The sequence below is a fragment of the Pelophylax lessonae genome, assembly GCF_965119305.1.
Source record: "Pelophylax lessonae genome assembly, chromosome: 6".
Taxonomy (NCBI): Eukaryota; Metazoa; Chordata; class Amphibia; order Anura; family Ranidae; genus Pelophylax; species Pelophylax lessonae.
Genome location: NC_138773.1, coordinates 216,264,519 through 216,290,682, shown reverse-complemented (window position 1 = coordinate 216,290,682; position 26,164 = coordinate 216,264,519). Strand labels below are relative to the sequence as shown.

The window sequence follows — 26,164 nt, the reverse complement described above, 5'->3', positions numbered from 1 at the left end:
GGGTCAGCAGGTCATGGATGTCTCCACCTTCATTTTGAACCCCCCCCCCCATAGGTTCTGCCCCACCACCAAATTCTACTTTGTATTATGTACCTGCCCTGCCCTGAAAAAGCAGCTCTTTTTTTATTTATTTTTTTTAGAATAGTGTCTCACACTGTAAATCCCATAATAATTTAAGAGCAATGCCCAGCAATGTAGAACTGCCACAACAATGACTCGCCAAGCCTGATAATTTTTACCTGCAGCTATTCCCAACCAAAATGACAGATCCCTTTGGCGATTGTGGGTGATGTCATTGACCACATATGCTCATGACCATATTTGTCAGCGATGTCATCTAGCATTTCTGCCAGCTTGTGTACAAGCTGAAAGTATAACTGAAGGCACAACTTTTTTTAGTTTTGGATAGAGTAGGGAGCGATTAGAATGCTTGTCAGGAGATGATGGGGGGAGAAGGCTAATGATGGCGCCTGTACTGAGCTCATGCTAGGAACGCCAGGAGCCCTTATCCAGTATAAGGATGTAAGATAGTGCCCGAAAACTTCTCAGACATGGTGGCTGAAGCTACTTAGAAGGGAGTTTGGAGTTATCATTTGGAAAACTGCCCTGTGGCCCAGTCTCTGAAGGGAGGGGATCATGCTCTGCTTCAGTATGTCACAGTACATGTTGGCATTCATATAGTTACATAGTTACATAGTTAGTGAGGTTGAAAAAAGACATCAGTCCATCCAGTTCAACCTATGATGTGTGTGTCCGCTTTTAACCGTACATTGTATACCCCTGTATGTTGTGGTCTTTAAGGTGTCCATCTAATAGTTTTTTGAAACTACCAATGCTCCCTGCTGATACTACTGCTTGTGGAAGAGAATTCCACATCCTTACCGCTCTTACAGTGAAGAACCCCTTACGCACTTTAAGGTTAAACCGCCTTTCCTCTAGTTTTAGTGAGTGGCCACGTGTCTTATTGTATCTCCTTTCTCTGAATAGTTTGTTCCTTATGCTAGGGTCACCAGTACAGTATTTGTACATTGATATCATATCCCCCCTCAATCGTCTCTTCTCCAGAGAGAATAAGTTCAGTGCTTGTAGTCTTTCCTCATAGCTGATATCCTCCATTCCCCTAATTATTTTTGTTGCCCTTCTCTGGACTTTCTCCAGTTCCAGCACATCCTTCCTGAGGACCGGTGCCCAGAACTGGACAGCATACTCCAGATGTGGCTGGACCAGAGTCTTGTAGAGTGGGAGAATAATCTCTTTATTTCTGGAGTGAATCCCCTTTTTTATACATCCCAGTATTCTGTTGGCTTTGCTTGCAGCGGCTTGGCATTGCATGCCACTGCCAAGTTTGTTGTCTACCAGTACCCCCAAGTCCTTTTCCATCCTAGACTCACCCAGAGGCTTCCCCCCCTAGTGAGTAGCTTGCTTTCTGGTTTCTGGCCCCCAAGTGCATTACTTTACATTTTTCAACATTAAATCTCATCTGCCATGTAGTTGCCCACCCCGTTATTTTGTTCAGGTCCGCTTGTAAGGTTTCCACATCCTGCATAGAAGATATTGGCATGCTTAGTTTAGTATCGTCCGCAAATACTGAGATTGTACTAGATATCCCCTCCTCTAGATCATTTATGAATAAATTAAACAGGATTGGTCCCAGGACAGAACCCTGGGGTACCCCACTTTCCACCCCCGCCCAATCCGAGTACTCCCCATTAATCACCACCCTCTGTACTCTCCCCTGGAGCCAGTTCTCTATCCAGGTACTCACCTTATGGTCCATACCTACCTTCCTTAGTTTGTACAGTAAGCGTTTGTGGGGAACGGTGTCAAAGGCCTTTGCAAAGTCCAGATACACCACATCCACCGGCTTACCTTTATCTAGGTGGCAGCTCACTTCATCGTAGAAGGTTAATAGATTGGTTTGGCACGAACGATTTTTCATGAATCCATGCTGATTACTACTAATAATATAATTTTCATTACTAAAGTCTTGTATGTGGTCCCTTAACATCCCCTCCAAAATTTTGCATACTACTGAAGTTAGGCTGATCGGCCTATAGTTACCCGGGATATATCTCGGTAACTATAGGCCGGTCAGCCTAACTTCAGTAGTATGCAAAATTTTGATGGTTCACTCAATGAACTGTAGCTCCCCAGTGCCGGCAGCACTCATGCAGCCCCAGACCATGACACTCCCACCACCATGCTTGACTGTAGGAAAGACACACTTGTCTTTGTACTCCTCATCTGGTTTCCGCCACACACATTTGACACCATCTGAACCAAATAAGTTTATCTTGGTCTCATCAGACCACAGGACATTGTTCCAGTAATCCATGTCCTTAGTCTGCTTGTCTTCAGCAAACTGTTTGCGGGCTTTCTTATGCATTAGCTTTAGAAGAGGCTTCCTTCTGGGATGACAGCCATACAGACCAATTTGATGCAGTGTGCGACGTATGGTCTGAGCTCTGACAGGCTGACCCCCCACCCCTTCAACCTCTGCAGCACAGCTGGCAGCACTCATACGTCTATTTCCCAAAGACAACCTCTGGATATGATGCTGAGCATGTGCATTAAACTTCTTTGGTCAACCATGGCGAGGTCTGTTCTGAGTGGAACCTGTCCTGTTAAACTGCTGTATGGTCTTGGCCACCGTGCTGCAGCTCAGTTTCTGGGTCTTGGCAATCTTCCTATAGCCTAGGCCATCCTTATGTAGAGAAATTCTTTTTTTCAGATCCTCAGAGAGTTCTTTGCCACGAGGTGCCATGTTGAACTTCCAGAGAGACGAGTATGAAAGAGTGAGAGTGATAACACCAAATTTAACACACCTGCTCCCCATTCACACCTGAGACCTTGTAACACTAACGACTAGTAACGAGTCAAATGACACCGGGGAGGGAAAATGTCTAATTGGCCCGATTTGGACATTTTCACTTAGGGGTGTACTCACCTTTGTTGCCAGCGGTTTATATATCAATGGCTGTGTGTTGAGTTGTTTTGAGGGGACAGCAAATTGACACTGTTATACAAGCTGTACACTCACTACTTTACATTGTAGCAAAGTGTCATTTCTTCAGTGTTGTCACATGAAAAGATATAATAAAATATGGAATTTCTGAGCAGTAGCGGAGAAGATCAAATAGAGAAATTTTCCACTATATTGGAAAAATGGGTAGAATTTAAGAATAAGGGGGGGGGGGGGGGAGAGATAGAGAGTAGAGAAGAAAAAAGATATAAAATGGCTAAATATGGAAAGGGGGAGGGAAGGAGAGGGGAATTGGGAATTGTGTATACGAATATTTTGAACAGTAATTTATGTGTTGTTTACGATTTTTTTATTGTTTATGAAAAAATAAATAAAGGAAATGTAAAAAAAAAAAAAAAAAAAGAGAATGCTTGTCAGTTTTTTTGCTTTCTGCGCTCTTTGTTATGGAGATTTACCCTCTCCATTTGTCCTGTTTACCATTATCATTCAGTGCCGGTTCACATTTCTGCGATCACAGGGATCGCATGTAATTCGGAGCGCACTGTAAAATTACATGCGATGTCTGTGCGGTGCAAATTCAGCCATACAGTTTGTATGGCTGAATTCGCACCGCAATCGCACCTAACTCGCACAGGACCCTTTTTTTGGTCCACAGCAGAATCGGATCGCATGGTGGTTCACACTAGTGCGATCCGATTCTGTGCGAACTTTCAGATCGCACTGCGATATGCGATCTGATCTGGGGGTGTCGTTAACTTTTAATTGACACCCCCAGCATATCGCATATGGCAGTGTGAACGGCCAGGGGTGCGGATGCAATGCGGGAACACGCTGTATATTCGCAGCGTTCCCGCATCGCAGAAATGTGAACCGGCACTGAAAGTAAAAGGCAATCCCAAATGTTGGGTTGTCCCCAGAAAAAAAAACAGAGAGGAAATCTCTCCCAATGAGGACACTAGTCCTCAATTAAGGGATTCCCTTATTTTTCAGGGATTTCTGCTCTCTTCCTGTTTGGCTATGGAACAGGAAGTGAAGAGAAATCTGACAGGGGATTTAACCCTCCCTTGCTCTATCCAAAATTGCCTACACTTCTACTTGAAGCTGGTGGAGACCTGTAGTACTACTGTTGCTAAATAACTGATCCCTGACCGCTTGTAATCACAAAATGGTTATATTAACAGAGCACATGCTGTTGCAAAGTAAGGTAAATTTAGAGGACTTTCTGACTTTAGCGGTATTTTAATGTTCCTCAACGGAATTAGCAGTTTATTGATTTTTATTCTTCTGGGTTTTATTCTGATTAATCTCGGTTACCTTTTTTCTTGCTTCTGTTTACAGTAAAGCAAAATGTTACTGGCTGTCAATGAGAGCGAATATAGGGAGCCGCTGGACATGGCTTCAGGCTAGGATCTCAGAACTGGAGTACCAAATCCAGCAACTAGGTCATCTTCAGAGTCAGCTACGAAGCCTAAAGGTATTATATGTTTTATGGATTCATCCTTTTTTATGTATAGTGTAGGACCCCCTGACAATGGGGTACTTTGACGTAGTGGTGGGCTTGAGCACGATATGGCCATATGGTGGGACCAAATTCCCATTTTTATTTATGGATTGTCTCCATATTTGATAGTCATTTCTTTTGCATGTGTGCGCTATTCTTTTTTAATATGCATGTCGCTTGGTTCATAGCTGCACCAGCTTTAGAAATACATGTTCAGGGTTTGCTCCCCCAACTTTTTGCTTGTTTATTATATGTTTACCATGAGCTATTTATGTGTTCCGCTATATTAACCACTTTACCTCTAGCCACTGTGCTGCTACTGCGGCACAGTGGCTCGTTATCGTCGCTGGACTCCTCCCCCTGTAGGCGGCGCTCCCGCTGTTTTCATTCACAGCGGGAGTCGGGCCAGGGGAGGAGCGGCGGCGATCGCCGCCGCTCTTCCCCGATCGTTGGGGAATCTAGTTTGGAGATCCGCCCGCCTGTGTAAACAGAGCGGGTGGATCTCCTAAGTGACAGGGAGTGACAGATCGGAGTGTTCAGCATAGCTGAACATCCGATCTGTCCCTGGCTCACTCAGTCACCTCCCCCCCCCCCCACACGTTAGTAAGCACCAGGCATACATTAACCCCTCCCTCTCCAATAAAATTAACCCCTTCCCTGCCAGTGTCATTTTTACAGTAACAGTGCATATATATAGCACTGATTACTGCAGTAATGTCACTGGTACCCCCAAAAGTGTAAAAAATGTCAGTCAAGGGTCCGATTTGTCCGCCGCAATGTCGCAGTCCCGCAAAAAAAAAAAATCGCAGATCGCCGCCATTACTCGTTAAAAAAAAAAACACCAAAAATTACAGAAATCTTTCCCTTAGTTAGTAAACGCAATAACTTTTGCGCAAACCAATCAAAATACGTTTATTGCGATTTTTTTTTTACCAAACATAGGAAGCAGAAAACAAATTGGCCAAAAATTTAAAAAAAAATTTATTTTTACATATTTTTTGGGAGGAATTTCATATAAAAAAATGTTAAAAATATTGTTATTTTTTCAAAATAAACGCTCTTTTTTTGTTTATAGCGCAAAAAGTAAAAATCGCACAGGTGATCGAATACCACCAAAAGAAAGCTCTATTTGTGGGAAAAAAAGGACGTAAATTTTGTTTGGGTACGGCGTCGCACGACCGCGCAATTGTCAGTTAAAGTCGCACAGCGCCGAATCGCAAAAAGTGGCCTGGACGTAAGACAGCAAAATCCTCCGGTGGTAAAGTGGTTAATAAAGATTTATATACCGTATATACTCGAGTATAAGCCGAGTTTTTTAGCACATTTTTTTGTGCTGAAAACCTTTCCTCTCGGCTTATACTCGAGTCAACAACAAAAAAAAAAGTTCCCGGCCTCTCCGACGTGTTTAAGATTTAAAAATGGCGCCGCCCGGTGTATACATGTCACCGCGTATGCGCCGCTACCGCTCTGGACAGGCCGGGAATAGCCGAACGTATACCAGCTTTCCCGAGTGGCGGCGGCACGTGCGCAATGACGTGTCGCGCCGGGCGGCACCATTTTTAAAATGAAGTCGCCTCTGGAACAGGTAAGTGAAACACAGCCGCACTAGTATGCCCGCAACCCCGCATCCTCTTGTACCATGCTTGCCACCCTGAATTCTCCTGTACATGCCAGCCACACTGCATTCTCCTGTACCATGCTTGCCATCCTGAATTTTCCTGTACATGCCAGCCACACTGCATTCTCCTGTACCATGCTTGCCAACCTGAATTCTCCTGTACCATGCCTGCCACCCTGCATTCTCCTGTACCATGCCTGCCACCCTGCATTCTCCTGTACCATGCCCGCCACCCTGCATTCTCACCCTAGACTCGAGTCAATCATTTTTCCCATCTTTTTGTGGTAAAAGTAGGGTCCTCGGCTTATACTCGGGTCGGCTTATACTCGAGTATATACGGTAATAGCAGAACTATTAAAGTGGTATTAACCACCTCAATACTGGGCACTTAAACCCCCTTCCTTCCCAGACCAATTTTCAGCTTTTAGCGCTGTTGCAATTTGAATGACAATTGCGCGGTCATGCAACACTGTACCTAAACCAAATTTGTGTCATTTTTTCCCCACAAATAGAGCTTTCTTTTGGTGGTATTTGATCACCACCAGTTTTTTTCTTTTTTGGTGCACAAATAAAAAAAGACTGAAAAATTTGAAAAAAAAAAAAAAAGTTTCTTGTTTAGGTTATAAAATTTTGTAAATAGATATGTTTTTACCTGCACTAATGAGCACTGATGATGCCGCACTGACAGGCACTGATGGGGTGGCACTGATGGGGTGGCACTGATGGGGTGGCACTGATGGGGTGGCACTGATATGCAGCACTGATGGGCACTGATAGGTAGCACTGATATGCAGCACTGATGGGCACTGATATGTGGCACTGATAGATAGCACTGATATGCAGCATTGGTGGGCACTGATAGGCAGCGCTGATGGGCACTGATAGGCAGCACTGATGGGCACTGATTGGCGGCACTGATGGGCACTGATAGTGGCACTGTTGGGCGGCAATGATCGGCACTGATGGGTGGCACTGATCTGCACTGATGGGGGGCACTGATGGGCACTGATAGGCAGCACTGGTGGGCAATAATGGGCACTGGTGGGCGGCACTGATAGATGGCAATAATGGCACTGGTGGGCAGCACTGATAGATGCCATTGATGGGCAACACTGATAGGGAGGGCACTGGGGGGCTCTCTGAGCCCTGCTTGCCATCCCTGGTGGCCATAGTGGGCATCCCTGGTGGTCATGGGTGGGCATCCCTGGTGGCTTAGTGGCACCCCTCCCCCCAGGGCTGCACTGGTAATCAATGTTCTGATTACCAGCACAGACCCCCCCTGTGATCAGTGAGTAATTAGAAATACTCACTGATCACCCCCGCAGCATCACCGATCCTCTGATCTTCTCCTCACTGACAGGATCTGTGAGGAGGAGAAGAGATCGAAGCCGTTACAACGGCTCTATTTACATTACATGACGGCTGTGATTGGACACAGCCGTCATGTGATCAGGAGGGCCAATCACAGGGCCCTCCTGCCGAATGTTGTTGCCGTGTGTCCGAGGGACACAGGCACATCGAGATCGCGCCGCTGCGCGTGCCCGGGGCGGCGCGATCTCTCTCCTTCTGAAGGATGTTCCGGAACGTCCATTCAGAAGGACGAGACTCCCGCCCGGCCGTATATGTACTATGGCCCGGGTGGGAGGTAGTTAAACCCAAAAGAAAATGTTTTAGATATTCCATCTTACCAATTCCTAGGTGTGGTGGCTGCATTCCTTTTATAGGCCAGCATCATTTTATTTTTTAGCTTCCTTTTTTTTTTATTTCTTTTTTTTTTATGAAGGTAAGTCACATAACATAAAAATGAGAGTTCCAACTGCAGACATGTAGATGTCAGGTTTACAACATTTTCGAATATTAAGTGGTTGTAAACCTCATTCATGAAATTTGAGCTAAGCACATATATTTGTAGTGTTTACGTATCGCTCACCCGCTACTCTGTGTGCTTTGTGAGAAGAGGAAAAGAGGAGAGCAGGGTTGCAAACAGGCACAGCGCTGGATCGATGGGAGTCTGATGTTTAGGGATGAGGAGGGGAAACGGGCAGTGGAACTTTTTAACCCTAATGCATAGAATGCATTTAAGTAAAAAAAAAAAAAAAATGTTTAGCATTTAGAGACATTTTAAAATGGTAATTTTTTTTTCCTGTAAAGGCTTAACCACTTGCGACTGCCGCACGACTATATACTGCGGCAGTCAGCCTCTCCTGGGCAAAGTGATGTATGGGTACGTCGCTCCCCCGTGAGCCTGTAGGGGGCGAGCGAGCGCGCACCGCCGCCGGCGTGCTCTCGCCCCCGCTCGTTCCCTGCCTAGCCAGCGCGAGTGACCGGCGGCTCCAATGTCCGCCGGCCACTCGCGATCTCCCACAGGAGAGGGAGAAAGACAGACGGCTGATGTAAACACAGCCGTCTGTCATTCTCCCTGAAGTAATGACAGAGGCTATGCGTTCCTGCTATGTAGGATCGTAGATCTCTGTGATTACTTCACTAGCCATGCCCCCTAACAGTTTGAATCACGCCCCTAGGGACACACTTAACCCATTGATCACCAATAAAGTTAACCCCTTCCCTGCCAGTGTCATTTTTACAGTAACAGTGCATTTTTATAGCACTGATTACTGTAGTAATGTCACTGGTACCCCCAAAAGTGTCAAAAATTTCAGTTAGGGGTGACTTTATTAAATAACCACCTCATGTTCATTCACTTTCCAGGCTTGTTTTACAGTATCTAGTATAATATTGACAGGGTGGTTAAACTAGACATTTGAGAAACTCAAACTGAAACAGGTGCTTAATTAGGCTACCTCCACATATAATGAGCACGTTGAAGATCTGCAGTGTGTATTAAATGTGTGAGGTAGGAACGCCTGAAATCGCAATGCTTTCATTTTACTAGATTACTTCTACAGAAACTATAGTTATAGTTAATTGCTTCCTTTTTTAAAAAAAAATGTCTGAAAGGTAGGTGGCCTCTTTGGAAACAAGTATGTAAAGTATTTTGCTTACCTTGTTTCAATGTGAGACAGACTATGCAAGTTTCTACATCAAATTTTCCAAACACCATCGAGACTTCACACCCACCTCCCCATCCAAGTGCTGGAGATGTTCACATGAGCCGTATCTTCCAAAACCATAAAATAAAAAATATTTGAAAAAAAAAAATATGTAAAGGTTTTTATTGATTGCTTTATTTATGTCTGTATCCTAGGGAACACTGCAGTTTGAGGAACCCTCAGATTCTATTCTCCACAAGAAAAAACATCTGCCAGATCCAAGCTTTTCTTTGAGGCCTGCAGAGAGGGTGGCAACACCCCCAGAAGACCTAAATCGATCTTCCACCATGGATTTAGAAATGTCTCCAAGCAGCCCGACTAAGTTACTGAGAAATATAGAAAAGCAGGTAAACCACCACAATAAGGTCAATAAACCTCTATGATGAGGGGTTTTATCCAGCTAAATGACTGCACTGCACTGAACCATGAAGGTATTTTGCTTTCAGTATCTTGTTGGAGAACACGTAAGACAGTTTTATTAGGATGACTTAAATCATGTTAAAATGAACTTGCTAGTTGCTCTGAAACGTGTTTTTTTTTTTTTTTTTTTATCTAATGAAAAGGATTGAAGTACTGCTATGTTTAGCATACTGTAACAAGAAATTTAAGCTTAAAGTGTCTAGCAGATATCTATGTATACATGTGCATGTATTCATTTTGGTTAGACTGTTTTTGGACTAATTCATAACCTATTGGTGAAGATTGGGGGGGCGCAGAGGGGCAGCTGATTGTAGACAGGGAGGAGGCAGAGTGGCAGAGCTGATTATGGACAGTGGGGAGTATGCCTCCTCTCCTGCCCAGAGTGGCAGCTGGTTATAGACATTGAGGAAGAGATAAAGCTGATTACACTCTGGGGAAAAAGAGGCAAAGAGGTAGCTGTTCATGGTCTGCAGATACATAGGAGGCTGCATAACATTTTCCCAGCACATTTAGCAGCTAGCCTGCAAAAAAATAAATAGCACTGTCTATCAATTTGCATTAAAAATAGAGGTTTTAGTTGCACACATTTGCAAATATATGTGGAAGCTGCACTGCCTCATCAATGCCCCACTGTAAGGTGCTGTCCAAACTCTTAAAACTACAGTATTTGTGAAGGGCATGGCATGAAGGTGACTTGGGAGGCAGAAATGTCCAAGGGGCAGCCAGAGAACCACCAGTCTTGGCCATCGGCTGGGGATAAAGTGTGCTAAAGATGGCGGAAGCTGCTGTGACTGCATGGAAGTTCAGTACTGGAATTTCCGACGTCATTGTAGAGACATGCGTTGTAGACATGGGATGCATTTCGAAGCCAGTTGGCTTCCTTTATCAGAGACTGTAATTTGCCTGGGCTTAGCAAGCTCACTTATTCACATATGTATTCCTAGTCCTAACTGTTCTATTTAGGAGTCTCTATATTAAAGCGTATATAGCAATGGATAAATTAGCGTTGCCTGGAGGCAGGCCATTACCCTTTAAGTGAGCAGGGAGACATAAGAAGCCAAGCAAGAGCATGGTGGCAGCTGAAGTGGTCTTCAATTTATCCCTATGCCAGTTCCAGGGAGCAAGCTATACAAAAATGGCAACCATCCCAATTGATACCTAATTTTTATGCACAGGACAAACAAACATTTTCCCAGCATGCTTACCAGCTAACCTTCAAAAAAACAAAAATGGCATTGTCTAACAATTTGTATTAAAAACAGTTTTTGGTTACACATGTTTACAGATATATATGAAAGCCACGTTGCCTCGTTAAGGCCAGTCTGTAAATGGGAGGTATGTCTGGACCTGATTATAACCCAGGGATGGAGCAGGCATAGTGGTAGTGGTTATAGCAGAAAGGTTGGGGGGGGGGGGGGAGTAGTTTCCACTTAATATATACTTTTGGGGTTTGATTCTGCTATGGCACAACATACTATAAAATGGACAGCATTGTGGAGATGAGGCAGAAAGTGTAGGAGACAACAGAGCACAAACATGGTGACATAGCAGCAGCCAAAGGACTTTAATTTACATTGTGGTACAAAACGTAGGGGCGTGGAAAAGGTACTGTGCTGGATTCGGCAAACATTATTTTGTTTTTGTCTGAGAGACAGAGTAAGGCAATCATTCTTAGATGTTTGGGTTATACTTCCATCATCAGGAGGTTTGGACACTCACAAAAAAAAAATCTGTAAATCAACTCCTTGTATAATCTACCTCCAACTGTAATGCCTCAAATTTTGGGCTTGTATCCTAGGAGGATAAATGCCTATTTCTGAGCTCTGTGTTGTGGCTCTTTCCAAACCTTGTTGCACTTTGTTACTTAGCTGCAGAGTGCTCTCCAGATCCAGAGCTGTGGCACAGCTTCTGGTGTGACCCAGCCTCTAAAGACTTCTTTGGGAGTAAGGCCATCCTGCCTGAACTAGACTGGTGTTTAGAAGATTGTGGGATTTTGCCTATAATGTGACCTTTGGGCTGTCACAGGGCTTACCTTTGTTGGAGTCTGTAACGCAGAGATGTACGCTCACCCTTGCAGATATCCACAGTCCAAGGTGACCAGGTTAGAAAGCCACCTGGGCTGTGAATCTGTGGGGGCTTGGCAGGGAAGGTGCTCCAATAAGCAGGACCTGCAGGAATACAATGGGAAGGGAAGTCCAGGAATAACTGTAGTCACTGGATGACACGAGTCCGGATAAGGATCAGGAGATGAGAGGAAGGTAAGGTCGCAGGAACAACATGGAGCGAAGGTAAGGATGGAAGCCGGAGTCAGTCTGGAACACACGCTCAGGAAACAGGAACACAGGAACAAAGTCTGTCAAACAGGAACAATCTGGAACAAAGATCAGCAATGAACTGACACTGCTCTAAGCGAGAGGCAGTGTTTAATAGCTTGCTTAATTGAGCAATTAGCTTCAGGTGGACAATGAGAGACAGGAGTATACTCAGGTGAAGTCCAGCCCCCTAGTGCAGCAGGCAATACCAGATTAACAGGACTGGATCCATATGAGCTGAAGTGTGGCTCAGAGGTAGGATAACAGGACAGAATGTTAAAGTACACAGGTTCAAATCCCATGTCAGGTACTTAACGGTGACCACGCCTGGCTGTCTGTAAGCCATGGCGAGAACCGTGACAGTACCCCCCCTTTAAGGACACCCTCCGGACAGGAACAGGTTCTTTGCAGAGGTCTTTTACAGGATAGGCAATCGCAGCTTTTAATACTTCCTCAAACAACTTCAGGTCCTCCTTACGTACCACAGTACCATTAGAAGCATATGTGCAGTCAGGTGAAAGAACTTCGTTGTCAGGGCAGGAAGTAATGAAGGTGCTTGCTAGAACAGGAGTTTCTTTGGAAAGAGGTACAGACAATACTGGAGCTGGAGGAGGGACTTCCACAGAGGTATTGGTTTCAACGATTGCCATAGTCTGGGTGCCCTTTTCAGACACAGAACGGGGACAGGGCTGGCAGCAACCTTGGCAGTTTCCAGGCTGTGTTTCTGGGAAGACAGGATGGATCTGCATGGTATCCACTGGAAGAGCCTCAGGCCTGGATGGACGAGTTGGGCAAAATGTGATAAAATGTCCTCCCTCTCCACAATAGAAACAAAGGCCACTGTTTCTCCTATGGTCTCTTTCTTTGGAAGACAGCCTGGTGCGCACGGCGCCGATCTCCATGGGCTCCTCTTTAACCTCTGGAGGATCAAGGCATATTGGAGTGGTGTCAGGGTGACCAGGCTGGCTGGTGCAGGCAGGCTTGTACCGTGACTAGGCAGAGTCATATTTGTATGGGTTTGCTTTTTCCCTAGGTATCCGAGGTCTGCGGGGACCTGGAGCAGGCTTGGAAGTAGCTTTCTGGGAGGTGAGACACTGCGAGTCCATGGCAGTTATAAATAAATTCCCAATTGTCCAAGATAGGACTTTTCTCCTGCAGCTTCTGGTATGCCCATGTCTTCATCCTTCCAGAAAGCAGATTAACAGCAGAATGATCTTTGATAAAGTCACTGTAATAGGTCCTGGGCTTAAGGACAAACAGGAGCTCAAAATCCATCCGGAAGGTTGTAAATGAGGAACGGGAACCATCAAATCTGTCAGGTAACAAGACATAGGGTTCTGGATGTGCAGGTTCCAGGGCTGGGAGTTCTGTGCCTTTAAGTATCAGCACCTCTTGCTGCAACTCTGACACAGTCTGGGCCAGGCTGGACACCTGCTGGGTGAGCTTCTTGCACATATCTGCAGACTCCATATGGTCAGTTCATTATGTCATGGGGCTTACCTTTGTTGGAGTCTGTAACGCAGAGATGTACGCTCACCCTTGCAGATATCCACAGTCCAAGGTGACCAGGTAAGAAAGCCACCTGGGCTGTGAATCTGTGCACGGGGGCTTGGCAGGGAAGGTGCTTCAATAAGCAGGACTGGCAGGAATACAATGGGAAGGGAAGTCCAGGGATAACTGTAGTCACTGGATGACACGAGTCCGGATAAGGATCAGGAGATGAGAGGAAGGTAAGGTGGCAGAAACAACATGGAGCGAAGGTAAGGATGGAAGCCGGAGTCAGTCTGGAACACACGCTCGGGAAACAGGAACACGGGAACAAAGGCTGTCAAACAGGAACAATCTGGAACAAAGATCAGCAATGAACTGACACTGCTCTAAGCGAGAGGCAGTGTTTAATAGCTTGCTTAATTGAGCAATTAGCTTCAGGTGGACAATGAGAGACAGGAGTATACTCAGGTGAAGTCCAGCCCCCTAGTGCAGCAGGCAATACCAGATTAACAGGACTAGATCCATATGAGCTGAAGTGTGGCTCAGAGGTAGGATAACAGAACAGAATGTTAAAGTACACAGCTTCAAATCCCATGTCAGGTACATAACGGCGACCACGCCTGGCTGTCTGTAACATGGGCACTGGACTGTTCACATAACTCAGTGTATTGTGTTAGCTGCAGAGTGTTCTCCAGGTATAGAACAGTAGTAAAAAATGTTGGTGTCAACCAGTCTCTGCAGACCGAAGTACTGTAAGGCCAGCTGTGTGCTTAATACTCAATAGGTGGAGTGTTGCGCACGCATGAACTTTCTCCACTCAACCTAGAGGAAGCATCTTGTCATTGCTGCTCCTACTTTTGAAGAGCTTTGTGGACCTTCCAGTCTCTGGTTCAGTTCTGCTGCCCACCTACAATGACTTTGTCACCTCCAGCCCACTGAGACTTTCATCAGCACCAGCTGCCTGAGTTTGAGTATGCAAGGCTTTGCCTCATTTTGGGCCTTGTGCGAGGTGCAACATGTCTCTTTTTGTGGACGCATAAAAGGCAATACCGCTGTATCAGGCTACCTCAGCCCATACTCCTCCATTGCTGACATGGAGTTCTCTGTATTTCCAGAATGACAGACACTTGCAACATAGACCCTGGGACCCCTGTTACTATAGGGTCATCTTCATCAGAGTTCTTTACAGCTCCACAGTGTAAGGCTAAGGCGGTACTGGGACAAAACTATCCAGTTCCCAGGAGGAAGATGCAAAACTGTGCCACGTATTCTACCACCATTTTTTATTTTTTTATTTTTGAGAGAGTAAAGGAGAGATAACTCCTGCCAGGATTTTTTGTGCAAGCTGTGTTCCAATGGGGGGATTTCTCTTCACTTCCAGTCACATAGTCAAAACAGGATGCAAGAGGAAATCTATTCAAAGTGAGGGAATCCTGGTATCACCAGGGTCACCAACCCAAACTAGTGTCCCCACTAGAAGATTTCTCCTCTGTTGCTGTTCTGATGTCAACCCAAAATTTGGGATGTTTTTACTTTAACTTTTGATGACAATGTTAAACAGCACAAATAGAGAGTAAATCTTCCTAACAGGGAAACAGACAGAAATAAAAATTGACAGGTGTTCTCTCGCTTGCATACATCTGGAAGAGCTGTTGGCACAACATGATACATTTTCTACATGCATGGCTAACTGGTGTACTTGGATATTCTTTTCGGACTCTCCTTGGTTCCAAACTCTCCTCGGTTCTCCTGACTTCGGAAACTTTCAGCACGAGGTTCCAGCTAGGCCTTTCCCATCCATTGAATGGATGGGAAAGGCCTAGCTGGATGGGTGACAAACCCAATTCCATTGAATTGGGTTTGTCACCCACTCGAAGACCCAGGTGGAGACCCCTGTGACACACCCAGTATATGCCTAGACCTCAAGCTCTAACATGCTTACCCGCCACGGGTCCTTGACAGAAGATTTATGTCATGTAATTTCAGGTTTTTTATCCTTCTGTCTTATTCCAACATGGAGCAAGTTCACCACTTTTGTTTTTCAAACTGGGAATGTTATCTGGATTTATGACAATATGAAGCTTTCTGCCCCCATTCACACTAGGGCGACTCACGAGGCGACTTGTGTCGCCCCAGGTCGCCCCAGGTCGCTTGACATGACCAAACCAATGTAAATGAATCAGTGCCGTCTTAATTGCCGCTATTAAGGTCGCTCCGACTTCAGAAAAGGGTCCTGTACTACTTTCAGGCGACCAGTGATCCGACCTGTCCCATATACTTCAATGGGAGTCGCCTCCTTATCTTAATTGAAGCGACCTGTAATCCGACTTGTCATCCGACTTTGCTAAAAAATGGCAGTGAACAAGAAAAGAGCATAATTTTCTTGCAGGCATTAGCGGTCATTTTTTTAGGCAGGCATGTCATTTTTTGGATTTCGTTTCTGGGGGGTCTAAAAAGTGTCCCTGTCAAGTTTCAGCTCTGTAGCATGTCCAGAACCCCTAAAAAAAAAACATTTTTCTTTTAATTTTTTGTAGTGTCTTACCAGCTGTCTTTTTTTCTTGCAGGCATTTAGCGGGCATTTTTTTAAGCAGGCATGTCATTTTTGGGATTTCGTTTCTGGGGGGTCTAAAAAGTGTCCCTGTCAAGTTTCAGCTCTGTAGCATGTCCAGAACCCCTAAAAAACAGCATTTTTACTATATTTTCAGGAATACGGCTTCTCTGCGGCTGGCTTTTTTTCTTGCAGGCATTTAGCGGGCATTTTTTTAGGCAGGCATGTCATTTTTTGGATTTCGTTTCTGGGGGGTCTACAAAGTGTCCCTGTCAAGTTTCAGCTCTGTAGCATGTCCAGAACCCTTAAAAAAAATCATTTTTCTTTTAATTTTTTGTAGTGTCTTACCAGCTGTCTTTTTTTCTTGCAGGCATTTAGCGGGCATTTTTTTAGGCAGGCATGTCATTTTTTTTATTTAGTGTCTGGGGGGTCTAAAAAGTGTACCTGTCAATTTTCAGCTCTGTAGCATGTCCAGAACCCCTAAAAAACAGCATTTTTACTATATTTTCAGGAATACGGCTTCTCTGCGGCTGGCTTTTTTTCTTGCAGGCATTTAGCGGGCATTTTTTTAGGCAGGCATGTCATTTTTTGGATTTCGTTTCTGGGGGGTCTACAAAGTGTCCCTGTCAAGTTTCAGCTCTGTAGCATGTCCAGAACCCTTAAAAAAAATCATTTTTCTTTTAATTTTTTGTAGTGTCTTACCAGCTGTCTTTTTTTCTTGCAGGCATTTAGCGGGCATTTTTTTAGGCAGGCATGTCATTTTTTTTATTTAGTGTCTGGGGGGTCTAAAAAGTGTACCTGTCAATTTTCAGCTCTGTAGCATGTCCAGAACCCCTAAAAAACAGCATTTTTACTATATTTTCAGGAATACGGCTTCTCTGCGGCTGGCTTTTTTTCTTGCAGACATTTAGCGGGCATTTTTTTAGGCAGGCATGTCATTTTCTGGATTTAGTGTCTGGGGGGTCAAAAAAGTGTCCCTGTCAAGTTTCAGCTATGTAGCATGTCCAGAACCCCTAAAAAAAAATCATTTTTCTTATAATTTTTTGTAGTGTCTTACCAGCTGTCTTTTTTTCTTGCAGGCATTTAGCGGGCATTTTTTTAGGCAGGCATGTCATTTTTTTTATTTAGTGTCTGGGGGGTCTAAAAAGTGTACCTGTCAATTTTCAGCTCTGTAGCATGTCCAGAACCCCTAAAAAACAGCATTTTTACTATATTTTCAGGAATACGGCTTCTCTGCGGCTGGCTTTTTTTCTTGCAGACATTTTACGGGCATTTTTTGGGTGTCTTTGGAGGCATGTGCTTCTTAAAAATTATAGGAAAAAAGCTCTTTTTTTTTTTTTACGTTTCTGGACAGACAAACAAAGCTATGTGAGACACACAACACTGCACACATGGGAAAAAGGAAATATGTAAAAAAAAAAACACAGGAAAAGGAAATTAGGTCACAAGACATCAGATTGTGATTGGCCAAATAAAAAGTTGCCTCGCGATTAGGTCGCGTCAAAGTCGCGCTAAGTCGCGCCAAAGTCGCGTCAAAGTCGCGCCAAAGTCGCGTCAAAATCGCGTCAAAGTCGCGCTGGAAGCGACGCTACTTTAGTGGTAGCGGCAGTGTGAACCAGCACTCTCTGTGTCTGTATTTTATATTTGAAAACTAATAAACTCTTATTCTTTAAAGTGATTGTAAACGATCACCTTGTAAAACAACCCATTCATTTTAAAATAGAAATAAAAGGCAAAACATTATTTTGAATTGATATAAAAATACATTATAAATACCTTTTTTATTTTTTTTAAAATGATCACATTCCCTCTGTTCTCAGCTGCATAAGAGTTGGGAGCAGGAGAAGCAGCAGCACACCGAGCTTCCCAGTGAATTACTGTGTAGTAGGGGGATGTCAGGACAAGTCTGATCATTGGAGAGCACACAGAGTTCCCAGCATAGCTAGAGAACTGACCATGGTGTGTTCTCCTGCTTAGTGTGGTTAGTTTTTTAACAGGAAAGCAGAGGGACTGGTAGGAACATCAGGGATTTCACATAAAGAGAACAGGATACTTTCTCATACACATACATGGTACAGCAGCCACATATCAGGAATATAAAGTGTTGGAGTAACAAACGCGTTAAGTAAACAAACTGGCAGGTGTTCTAATCCCTCTCTGTTGTATCCAAAACGAAAAAAAAAAAAAAAAAAAAGGTTTTGTCTTTAGTTAAACTTTTAGGCCCCTTTCACATGGCTCCGTTCCGTCGACGGAGCCGTTCTGCTCAGCGGGGGATTGATCCGCCGATCCCCGCTGAGCAGGCGGATGACAGCTCCATCTCCGCTCTGTGTGCAGAGACGGACGTGTCAGATCCCCGCTGTTCTCTATGGGGGAATCGGATGAGAACGGACCACCTGTCCGTTCTCATCCGATCCGCCAGACGGATGGAAAATAGGGTTTCCATCCGTCCAGATTGGACAGACAGGATCGGATCGGATGTCAGCTGACATGTCTCTACTGACATCCGCTGCCCCATAGAGTTGCATGGGGCATCATTTCAGACCGTATGTGTGAAAGGGGCTTTATAGGGGTTTAGGTTTGCTACCTTCCTTCCTCTTCTCCATATACATATGCTGCTGGAGGACTGTCGTATGCCTGTATATATCTTGGGAGATGACTTTTTCCCCAGGTAAACCCTTCACATTATGGACTGACCTCTCCCTGGACTCAAGGGTTAAGGATGTTTCCTTAAGCCTCCAATTGTAAACAGAATACTTTTGCTTAAACATTTCTTGTTTATCTAATCTTCTTTTCCTTAGTGTCCATTCACACTGGTACAACTTGTCAGGCGACTTGGTCAGCCTGACAAGTCGTGCACCGTCGCTCCCATAGTGTAGTACAGGACCGGTTCTAATAGGAGCGACACAAGTCGCTCCGACTTAGAAAAAGGGTCCTGTACTACTTCGGGGCGACCTGGAGGCGACTTGCATAGACATTCATTTCATGAAGTCCATGCAAGTCGCGCCGAAGTCGCGCTGCACGCGACTTCACAGGTCGCCCCCTAAGTCGGAGCGACGTAGTGTGAACCGGCACTAAGGGTTAAAGGAGTTCCATTTAGAGTGTGTTTTCACTTTTGCAGCCAAATTGGCATCACACCTACTTTAAAATTGTTACATGTTCTCATTTAAATAGCAGAACTAAAATAATGCTGCTTATATTTTACTTGCCTTTTTCTTAAAACTCCAAAACTTTTCCTCTGCTAAGCAGTGTTAAAGTGATACTAAACACAAATTGTTAATTTGCATTGTCCTTTCTATTTTGGTATATGGATGATGGCATTGTAATTCTTTAATAAAAAAAAAAAACATCAGGTACCGTTTTCATAATTGATATACAGCTGTCACATGACCCAGATCTTTCACAGCCTTTCTATAGGGAAACCTAAGCAGGAGGAGCTTCTAGTCCCCTGCTGCTGGTCACATGTTCAAAATAAAAAAACTGCCTTTAAAATGCAGAGTAAAAATAAATTCTCAATAAACTGTTTTAAATTGTCATACAAATATATATTTAAAATAAAATCTGTATTATTTTTTGGCAATACCATGGTGTGGGTGGATTTCGGCCAGTTAGAGGCTGTGTCATGCCCCTCCAGCCGGTGTCTTAAAATAAGAGGGAGGTGAAGCCTCCATTGGGCTACATGTAATATCCACCCCCATTGTGTTTAGCGGGTAAGTGGGCATGGAGGAGGAGGGATGGAGTGGGCTGCATTGCTTGTGCAGTGTTTCTCAACATTTTTGCCTTCGGGGAACCCTTTGCAAAAAGTTTGAGATCTCGGGGAACCCCTAAAAAAAATTAAGAAAAAAAAAAAACAGTATCAAATAATAGATTCTATTAAATAATTTGAAAGAGTAAATATTGTAAAAAAAAAAAAAAAATCTGGGCTTGCTGTTTTCTGCACAGATGCTCAATTCTGGGTCAAACTTGAGATAAGCACACAGAAATTTCGTCTTCAATTAAAATTAAAAAATTTCATTCCTTGCTCTTGATGCTTGTTAAACAGGAAATAGTTTTCTCACACGTGTAGGAAGTAGAAAGATGCAGCAAAACATTCAATGCCTTTCTGTAAAGGGTAGGATACTCTTCTTTGGCTAAAATCCAGAATTTGATTTGGATACATTATCAAACCTCATGCTCAGGCTACGATCAGCCTGCAAATCACAAATTTCTTCCTGTTCTTTTAAATGTAAGTTCTCGAACTGAATAGAAGACTCAGAGAAAGGTTTCCTCCCCCAATCATAAATTTGTGTTGAAAGAGAAGGAAAATGATATTCCATTTTGCTCTGCAGTACATCCAGGTGGCTTTCAATTAGACTTGAAACTTGCTGGTATCCTTCCTCACTTCCAAGGCCAAGCAACAGAGGAAACATTTCCAGATTTCCTTTAGCAACATGGCTTTTCCAAAGATTCAGTTTACTTTTGAATCCAAGTATCTTGTCACTTGAAGTCAGGATATTTTCTCCAGAACCTTGCAGAGACTTGTTCAGCAGGTTCATGTGATTAAAAATGTCAGCTAAGTATGCCGGTTTCTGCAGCCATTTTTTATCTTCAAAGCACTCTGCAAAATCTGGCCTATTTTCTTGAAAGTACTCCTTTAGTTCTTCTTTCAGCTCACTCTGTGGAGAACTCGCCCTCTGCTAAGCCACCTGATTTTTGTATGTAGCAGGAGATTTACGTGGTCCTTCTTAATGCTTTCACAAAGCTTTTGAAACATTCTTGAGTGAACTAGTCTTTGTTTAATAAAGTTCACCTTTCATGGAGCCAACCATTGATGGGGCACCATCAGTACAGATTCCAACACAACCATTCCAGGGCAGGCCTTGTGATTCCAGATAGGCAGACAAAATATGAAATATATCTTGACCCTTGGTTGTTTCAGGCAGCTCTTTGCAGCAGAAAAAGTATTTCACCGCTATTTTTAAATCGTACAAATGCTACAAGATGGCATGCATTGGTGATATCAGTGGACTCATCAGCCTGGATAGAGAAGATGTTTTTTTTTTTTTAAGGATATCACACAAGACCTCGTCAACATCATGTGAAGTCATCAATATGCCAACTTATTGTACTGTCTGAGACTGGAACCTTTTCAATTTCCTTTACTGCAGCTGCTCCTAGCATGTGATTTACAATAATGTTACGTCCTGGCATTATTATATTTTTACCAACTGTGTGATTTTTTTCTTTTCTGGGCAATCATTTCTGCCACCAAATAGCTTGCTTCCTGTGCTTTTTTACTAATAGAGACTTTTTTTTAACAAAATCTGTGCTTGTTTTGAGATTCCAATAGCTGTTTGAAATAATCGGCACCTTTAGATACCAAATGGCCATGGTTTGTAGTAAAGTGTATTTTCAGTTTTGTTGGAGCCATTGCTGTATTTGTAAGTTGTTTGCCACAGATAATGCACAATGGAATGGGACAATATGGATCACCTGTCCATGGTAAACCCATAGTTAGGTAACTTTCACTGTAAAGGCTGACTTTTTGGGTTGTCAAGCACTGTGCTGGTGCATGCAAAGTACTCAAAATGTTGTAATTCTTCCTCAGTAGCCTTATCAGAATTTTCTGTAGTGGATGAAGGTATACTATCCTCTTGTACCTCACTCCTTCTCCTCACAAAACGCCACATTGGACCTTGAGCCATTTTGTTTGGGGGGTCACCAGGGCAGAGCACAGGGAATCAGTACAGGGCAGAAGAGGTTGACGTCAACATAGTACTTGCAAGAGTTGTTGCTGTTCTGTCCACTGCGTGCACTCAGACAGGCGACGAGGACCAGTGGGGAACAGTGCACTAATTGACAGCATTAGCAAAAGTCCCCAGGGGTTCCGTCGCAAATCATTATTGTGGTGGTTACATATCTTCCCAATGTAGTTTTCAATATGCACTGACAGCAACCATTGAAACCTGATACTTCCTCTGTAGTTGTGGCTTCTGTGAAATCAGAGGGCAGCACCAGAGAGGAGTGAAGAGAGGGGGAGCATGTGGCTGGATCAGGAGGTGACATCCTGTATGAGTGTGTATGACAGTGCTGAATGCAAAAAGGGGGATCAAAATTCAGTCTGATCCAGCTGTGTGCCCCCCCCCCTCTCTGCATCACCACCTGTCGCTTCAGACACATGCTCCATCTCTCTTCTTAACCCCTCCCCCCCATCTGTATTATTCACTGCTGCCTTACACATACAGAGGATCTCACTGCAGCTGTAAGGCATTTCCCTCCTAATCCAGCCATGTGCTCTTCAAAAGTCTCCCCTCTCAAGCCATCCAGCTATCAGGCATGACATAACTCCATGTGCTTTGGCTGGCAGCTCTCACCTCCTGATTCAGCCATGTGCTATATGTCCATGCCAGCTCTGTGCCTCCTGCAGCTCTCATGCCCGAATAGAGCCATGTGCCCCTGCCAGCTCGCCAGCTCTGTTCACCCCCCCCCCCCTTACCCGCCACATCTCTGACCTCCAGCCACGTGCTCTGGCAGCTCTCTGCCCCTCCAGCACTCTGCAATGCTGCAGCTACAAGACTCACATAGAGCCGCCGAAGCACAGTGCAGAGGGGAGGCAGAGAGCTGCTGTAAGTGCTCACCTTTTGATTCAGCCACGTGTTCCTGCCTGGTCAGTGCTGACATATGCATAAAGAAGACACCTCCTTCTTCTGCTCCCGCTCTCTGCACTCCTGCCCTGCTCCAACCCCTAACCTTATAGGAACCGGAACTTCAAGTATTCATGCACGAGTGTCAGCGCACATTAAGAAGCACGGGATTGAAAATTTATTCAGCGATATACATCCGCCATAATGTAGATTTTCCGCAGAACCCCACTTCATCAGAAAAATGTATTATCAGATTTGTCTAATAAATTATGATACATACTATAAAGAGAAAAAAGAACAAGGAAAAAATTACAGCCATTAATACATACACATAAACCAATAAAACCATAACAATCATAAAAAATTGCTGTCCTCATAGAAAAAAAAAAAAAAGAAAAAAAAAACCACGAGCCATCCCTTACCGTTTCGTAATGTGGCAAATGCCCCATCCAGTCCTGGTAGGACATTGTCGCCTGGCAGCCCATGGTAAAGGTACCCCTGGAGAGCCTAATCACCAAGCGTAACTGCAATAAATTCAAACAAATAATGGGATATATATTTACTAATACGCCCTTAAATTTATGATAAAGATCTACATGGGGGAATAGCTAAAGATACAGTATATATCTCTAAACTTCGCCTATTAACTCAGAAAAAAAAATCCAAAAAGATTGGAGGCAATAAATATCCACTCCTGTAAAGAAAGAGTGGTTAAGAAATGTCTATTAATATATACAATGCATATATGTATTCAATCCAGGGCATAAAAAAATAAATCTAGAAAGAAGCGACCAAAAGAAAAAAAGTATGTGTCTCATGCAGATAACCCCAAATTTTTACCCAAGATAAGTCCCAAAAGTAGATGTCCTATAAAAATATCTCACCTAGGGTCATATATCACCAGATAAAATGTGGTCCCCCTTGAACTGAGGGCATTGAAATGCCAATAATTCCAGAATAGGGTTTAAATATGGTGCCTGGGGTGTTTTTGAGGACCGTCCTGATTCCGTGGGCGGAGCCGGAAATTAGTTCCAGAAAAAATATGTCCACAGCGTTCCCCATGGTCATTTCCTTTCCAACTGCCATTGTCTAAACAATCAGCACCCAAGGGGGCACCAAGATGGCACTTGGACACGGACAGCCCAGGTCTGGAAGATGTGTCAGCCTGTAAGATTGATGCTACATCCAGAAGCCATATAATGGTCTAACCAGACATGACGTCATTGAGGGGATGTCCAGAAACTGCATAGTCTGCCAGCAGAACAGAACAAACCAAAAATTATAAATAAATTGAGACAAGGCAAAATAACATGAAACAGAAATCAAAAAACAAAACAAAACCAAATTATAAAAAAAAGAACCCAAAACGGCAGTATACATCCTATTTTGTTGACCACCTAAAGCTGTTGGTCTATGTTTTCTCTTGTTTGTTGCTGCACCTGTTTTCTGAATGGTAGATGATTCGTTGTGCTCTATGGTATTAGTTAATTTCCACCATCCTTTCAGGTAGCAGTTTTCTCTTAGTGGTACTGTCCTGATCGAGAACACCAGGTTATGCCTCGGTGTGTTTTCTGGTCATGGTCATTTTTATATTTGCTTTCTCACTTTTTTTTTCTAGCAGGCATTGATTCCTTCATATCTCTTTGTGGTAGGATTTCCACATCCTTGTCTGAGAATTCCCACCTTCTTCAATAGACAATTAAAAAAAAGATTTTTGTACTTTATATAAAATCTTTGTCTTGGCGTCCATTGAGGACACAGGTCCTGTCTCTTTGTGTTATGGCCTTGTGTACTGCTAAACTGCAAAACTGAAGCATAATGTGTGGAAGCGAGTTGTGCTGGCATAACCTTTTTTTTTGTCCACACCTCCTAAAGGGCCAGCATAACCCAAATGTCCTATGTCCCTCAATAGATTTCAGGAAAAATATTTTACAGTAAGTGGAAAACAATTATTTTAGAGAGAGTTTAGGGTGGAGGTGGATGTGAACCGGTGCTGGCATTTGGAGTCTATATTATAGACCCAGGAGGTGGCTGAGCAATAGAAGGTGTGAACAGTATGTAAAAAGCTGTCAAAGAAAAAAGTATAGACAGTGGGTTAGGACCTTTTGAGAGAAGGAATTGTAGATAGTGTTAAGAGAGCTACAACAGATGCCAGTGTAAACTGTATGGGGACGGCTGAGATCTAGGGGTGCACAGAGTATGTAATGCAGTGTTAATTTCATCGACTAAAACCGACTAATACGTTTTCGTCAACTAAATTAACACAATTTTAGTCGACTAAAATACGACTAAAACTAAAACAATTCAGATGACTAAAATACGACTAAAACTAAAATGGCATTTTAGTCTTAAGACTAAAATACGACTAAAACTAAACTATACGACTAAATAAGAAATTGACATCATCAAAATTAACACTCCTCTGCTGGCCATTTCTATATCAGCAACACAATTTCATCCAAAGCATGTAATAACAGCACATTAAAGTTTAAACATGTATTGCACCACCGCATACGCATAAGTGAGGAGCATCTACTAAGCTGCTGAAAACTAAACAATTAAGAAAAAGGCTTTTCTTATATTTTTCCCTAATATTTAATATTGGTAATATATTCAGGTAATATGTGCAATGACATTACAGCCAATGGTGTTTACAGCAGTGTTAATTTCGTCAACGAAAACGTTTTCGTCACCGCTTTCGTCACTGGCATTTTTCAACTGACGAAAACGAGACGCAAAGTATAGCACATTTTCGTCAAATGACGACAACTATGACGAAAATCAAATCCGTTTTCGTTAATGAACGAAAACTAAACGAGAATGTGAGGCAGGGACGTTTACCCAACTTCCGGTTTTCACAGAGCTCCGCCTGTGTGGCGTCTGGCCTGCTATTACTGCCTCCCTGAGTCCCCTCAGACCACTTACCAGTCACCACTGGCATCCGATTCCGCCATCCATCCAGGACTGTGTGCGTGCATATAGGCCGCTGAGGCCCGCCCGGCCCATCCTGTTCAACAACTTCAGTTCAGAGTCAGACCAGAGACCACCCTTAAACCTGAGACCCCCATCCAGCACTCTGAGCAGCACTGTGTGCACTCACTGCACTGACTGCAGGCAGCAGCATTACATGCCTCCTCTCTGACCTGACCATGACCATTTAGATGACTAAAATGAGTTTTAGTCGACTATAATGTAAGATGTTTTAGTCGACTAAAATGTACTCGAGTTTTAGTAGACTAAATACGACTAAAACGAAAACACTTGCAGAAGACTAAAATGGGACTAAAACTAAAATGCCATTTTAATCCTAAGACTAAGACTAAAACTAAATTGAAATTTGCTGCCAAAATTAACACTGATGTAATGATGTGGACACTACCAAGGGAACAGTGAGTATAGCCGGGTTGTGGATCGAAAAGGAAAACTGCAACACAGGGCTGCAGAGAATGTGTAGCAATGTGGGCACTGCTAAAGGAACCATGTGTTTGCTGGGTACCTGTCAGAGATGCAGTGCAAAATTCCAGATCTGGGAAGTTGAGCATACAGCAGCTCACTATGTTCAGTCCTGACAGCAGAATCCTTCAGTCGTTAAAATGGAAGTCACAATCTCTTTTTATAGCA

General features: G+C 43.6%; 1 protein-coding gene across 2 annotated transcripts in view; it reads left to right on the top strand.

The window, feature by feature from the left end:
- Positions 1-26,164, top strand: part of KANSL1L (KAT8 regulatory NSL complex subunit 1 like) — a 147,028-nt gene that overhangs the window by 39,715 nt on the left and 81,149 nt on the right. For both annotated transcript variants that reach the window (XM_082261898.1, XM_082261899.1), the window contains exons 3-4: positions 4,322-4,457; positions 9,308-9,499. In XM_082261898.1, coding sequence (XP_082118024.1) covers positions 4,322-4,457; positions 9,308-9,499 — 328 coding nt within the window. The remainder of the gene's footprint in view (positions 1-4,321; positions 4,458-9,307; positions 9,500-26,164) is intronic.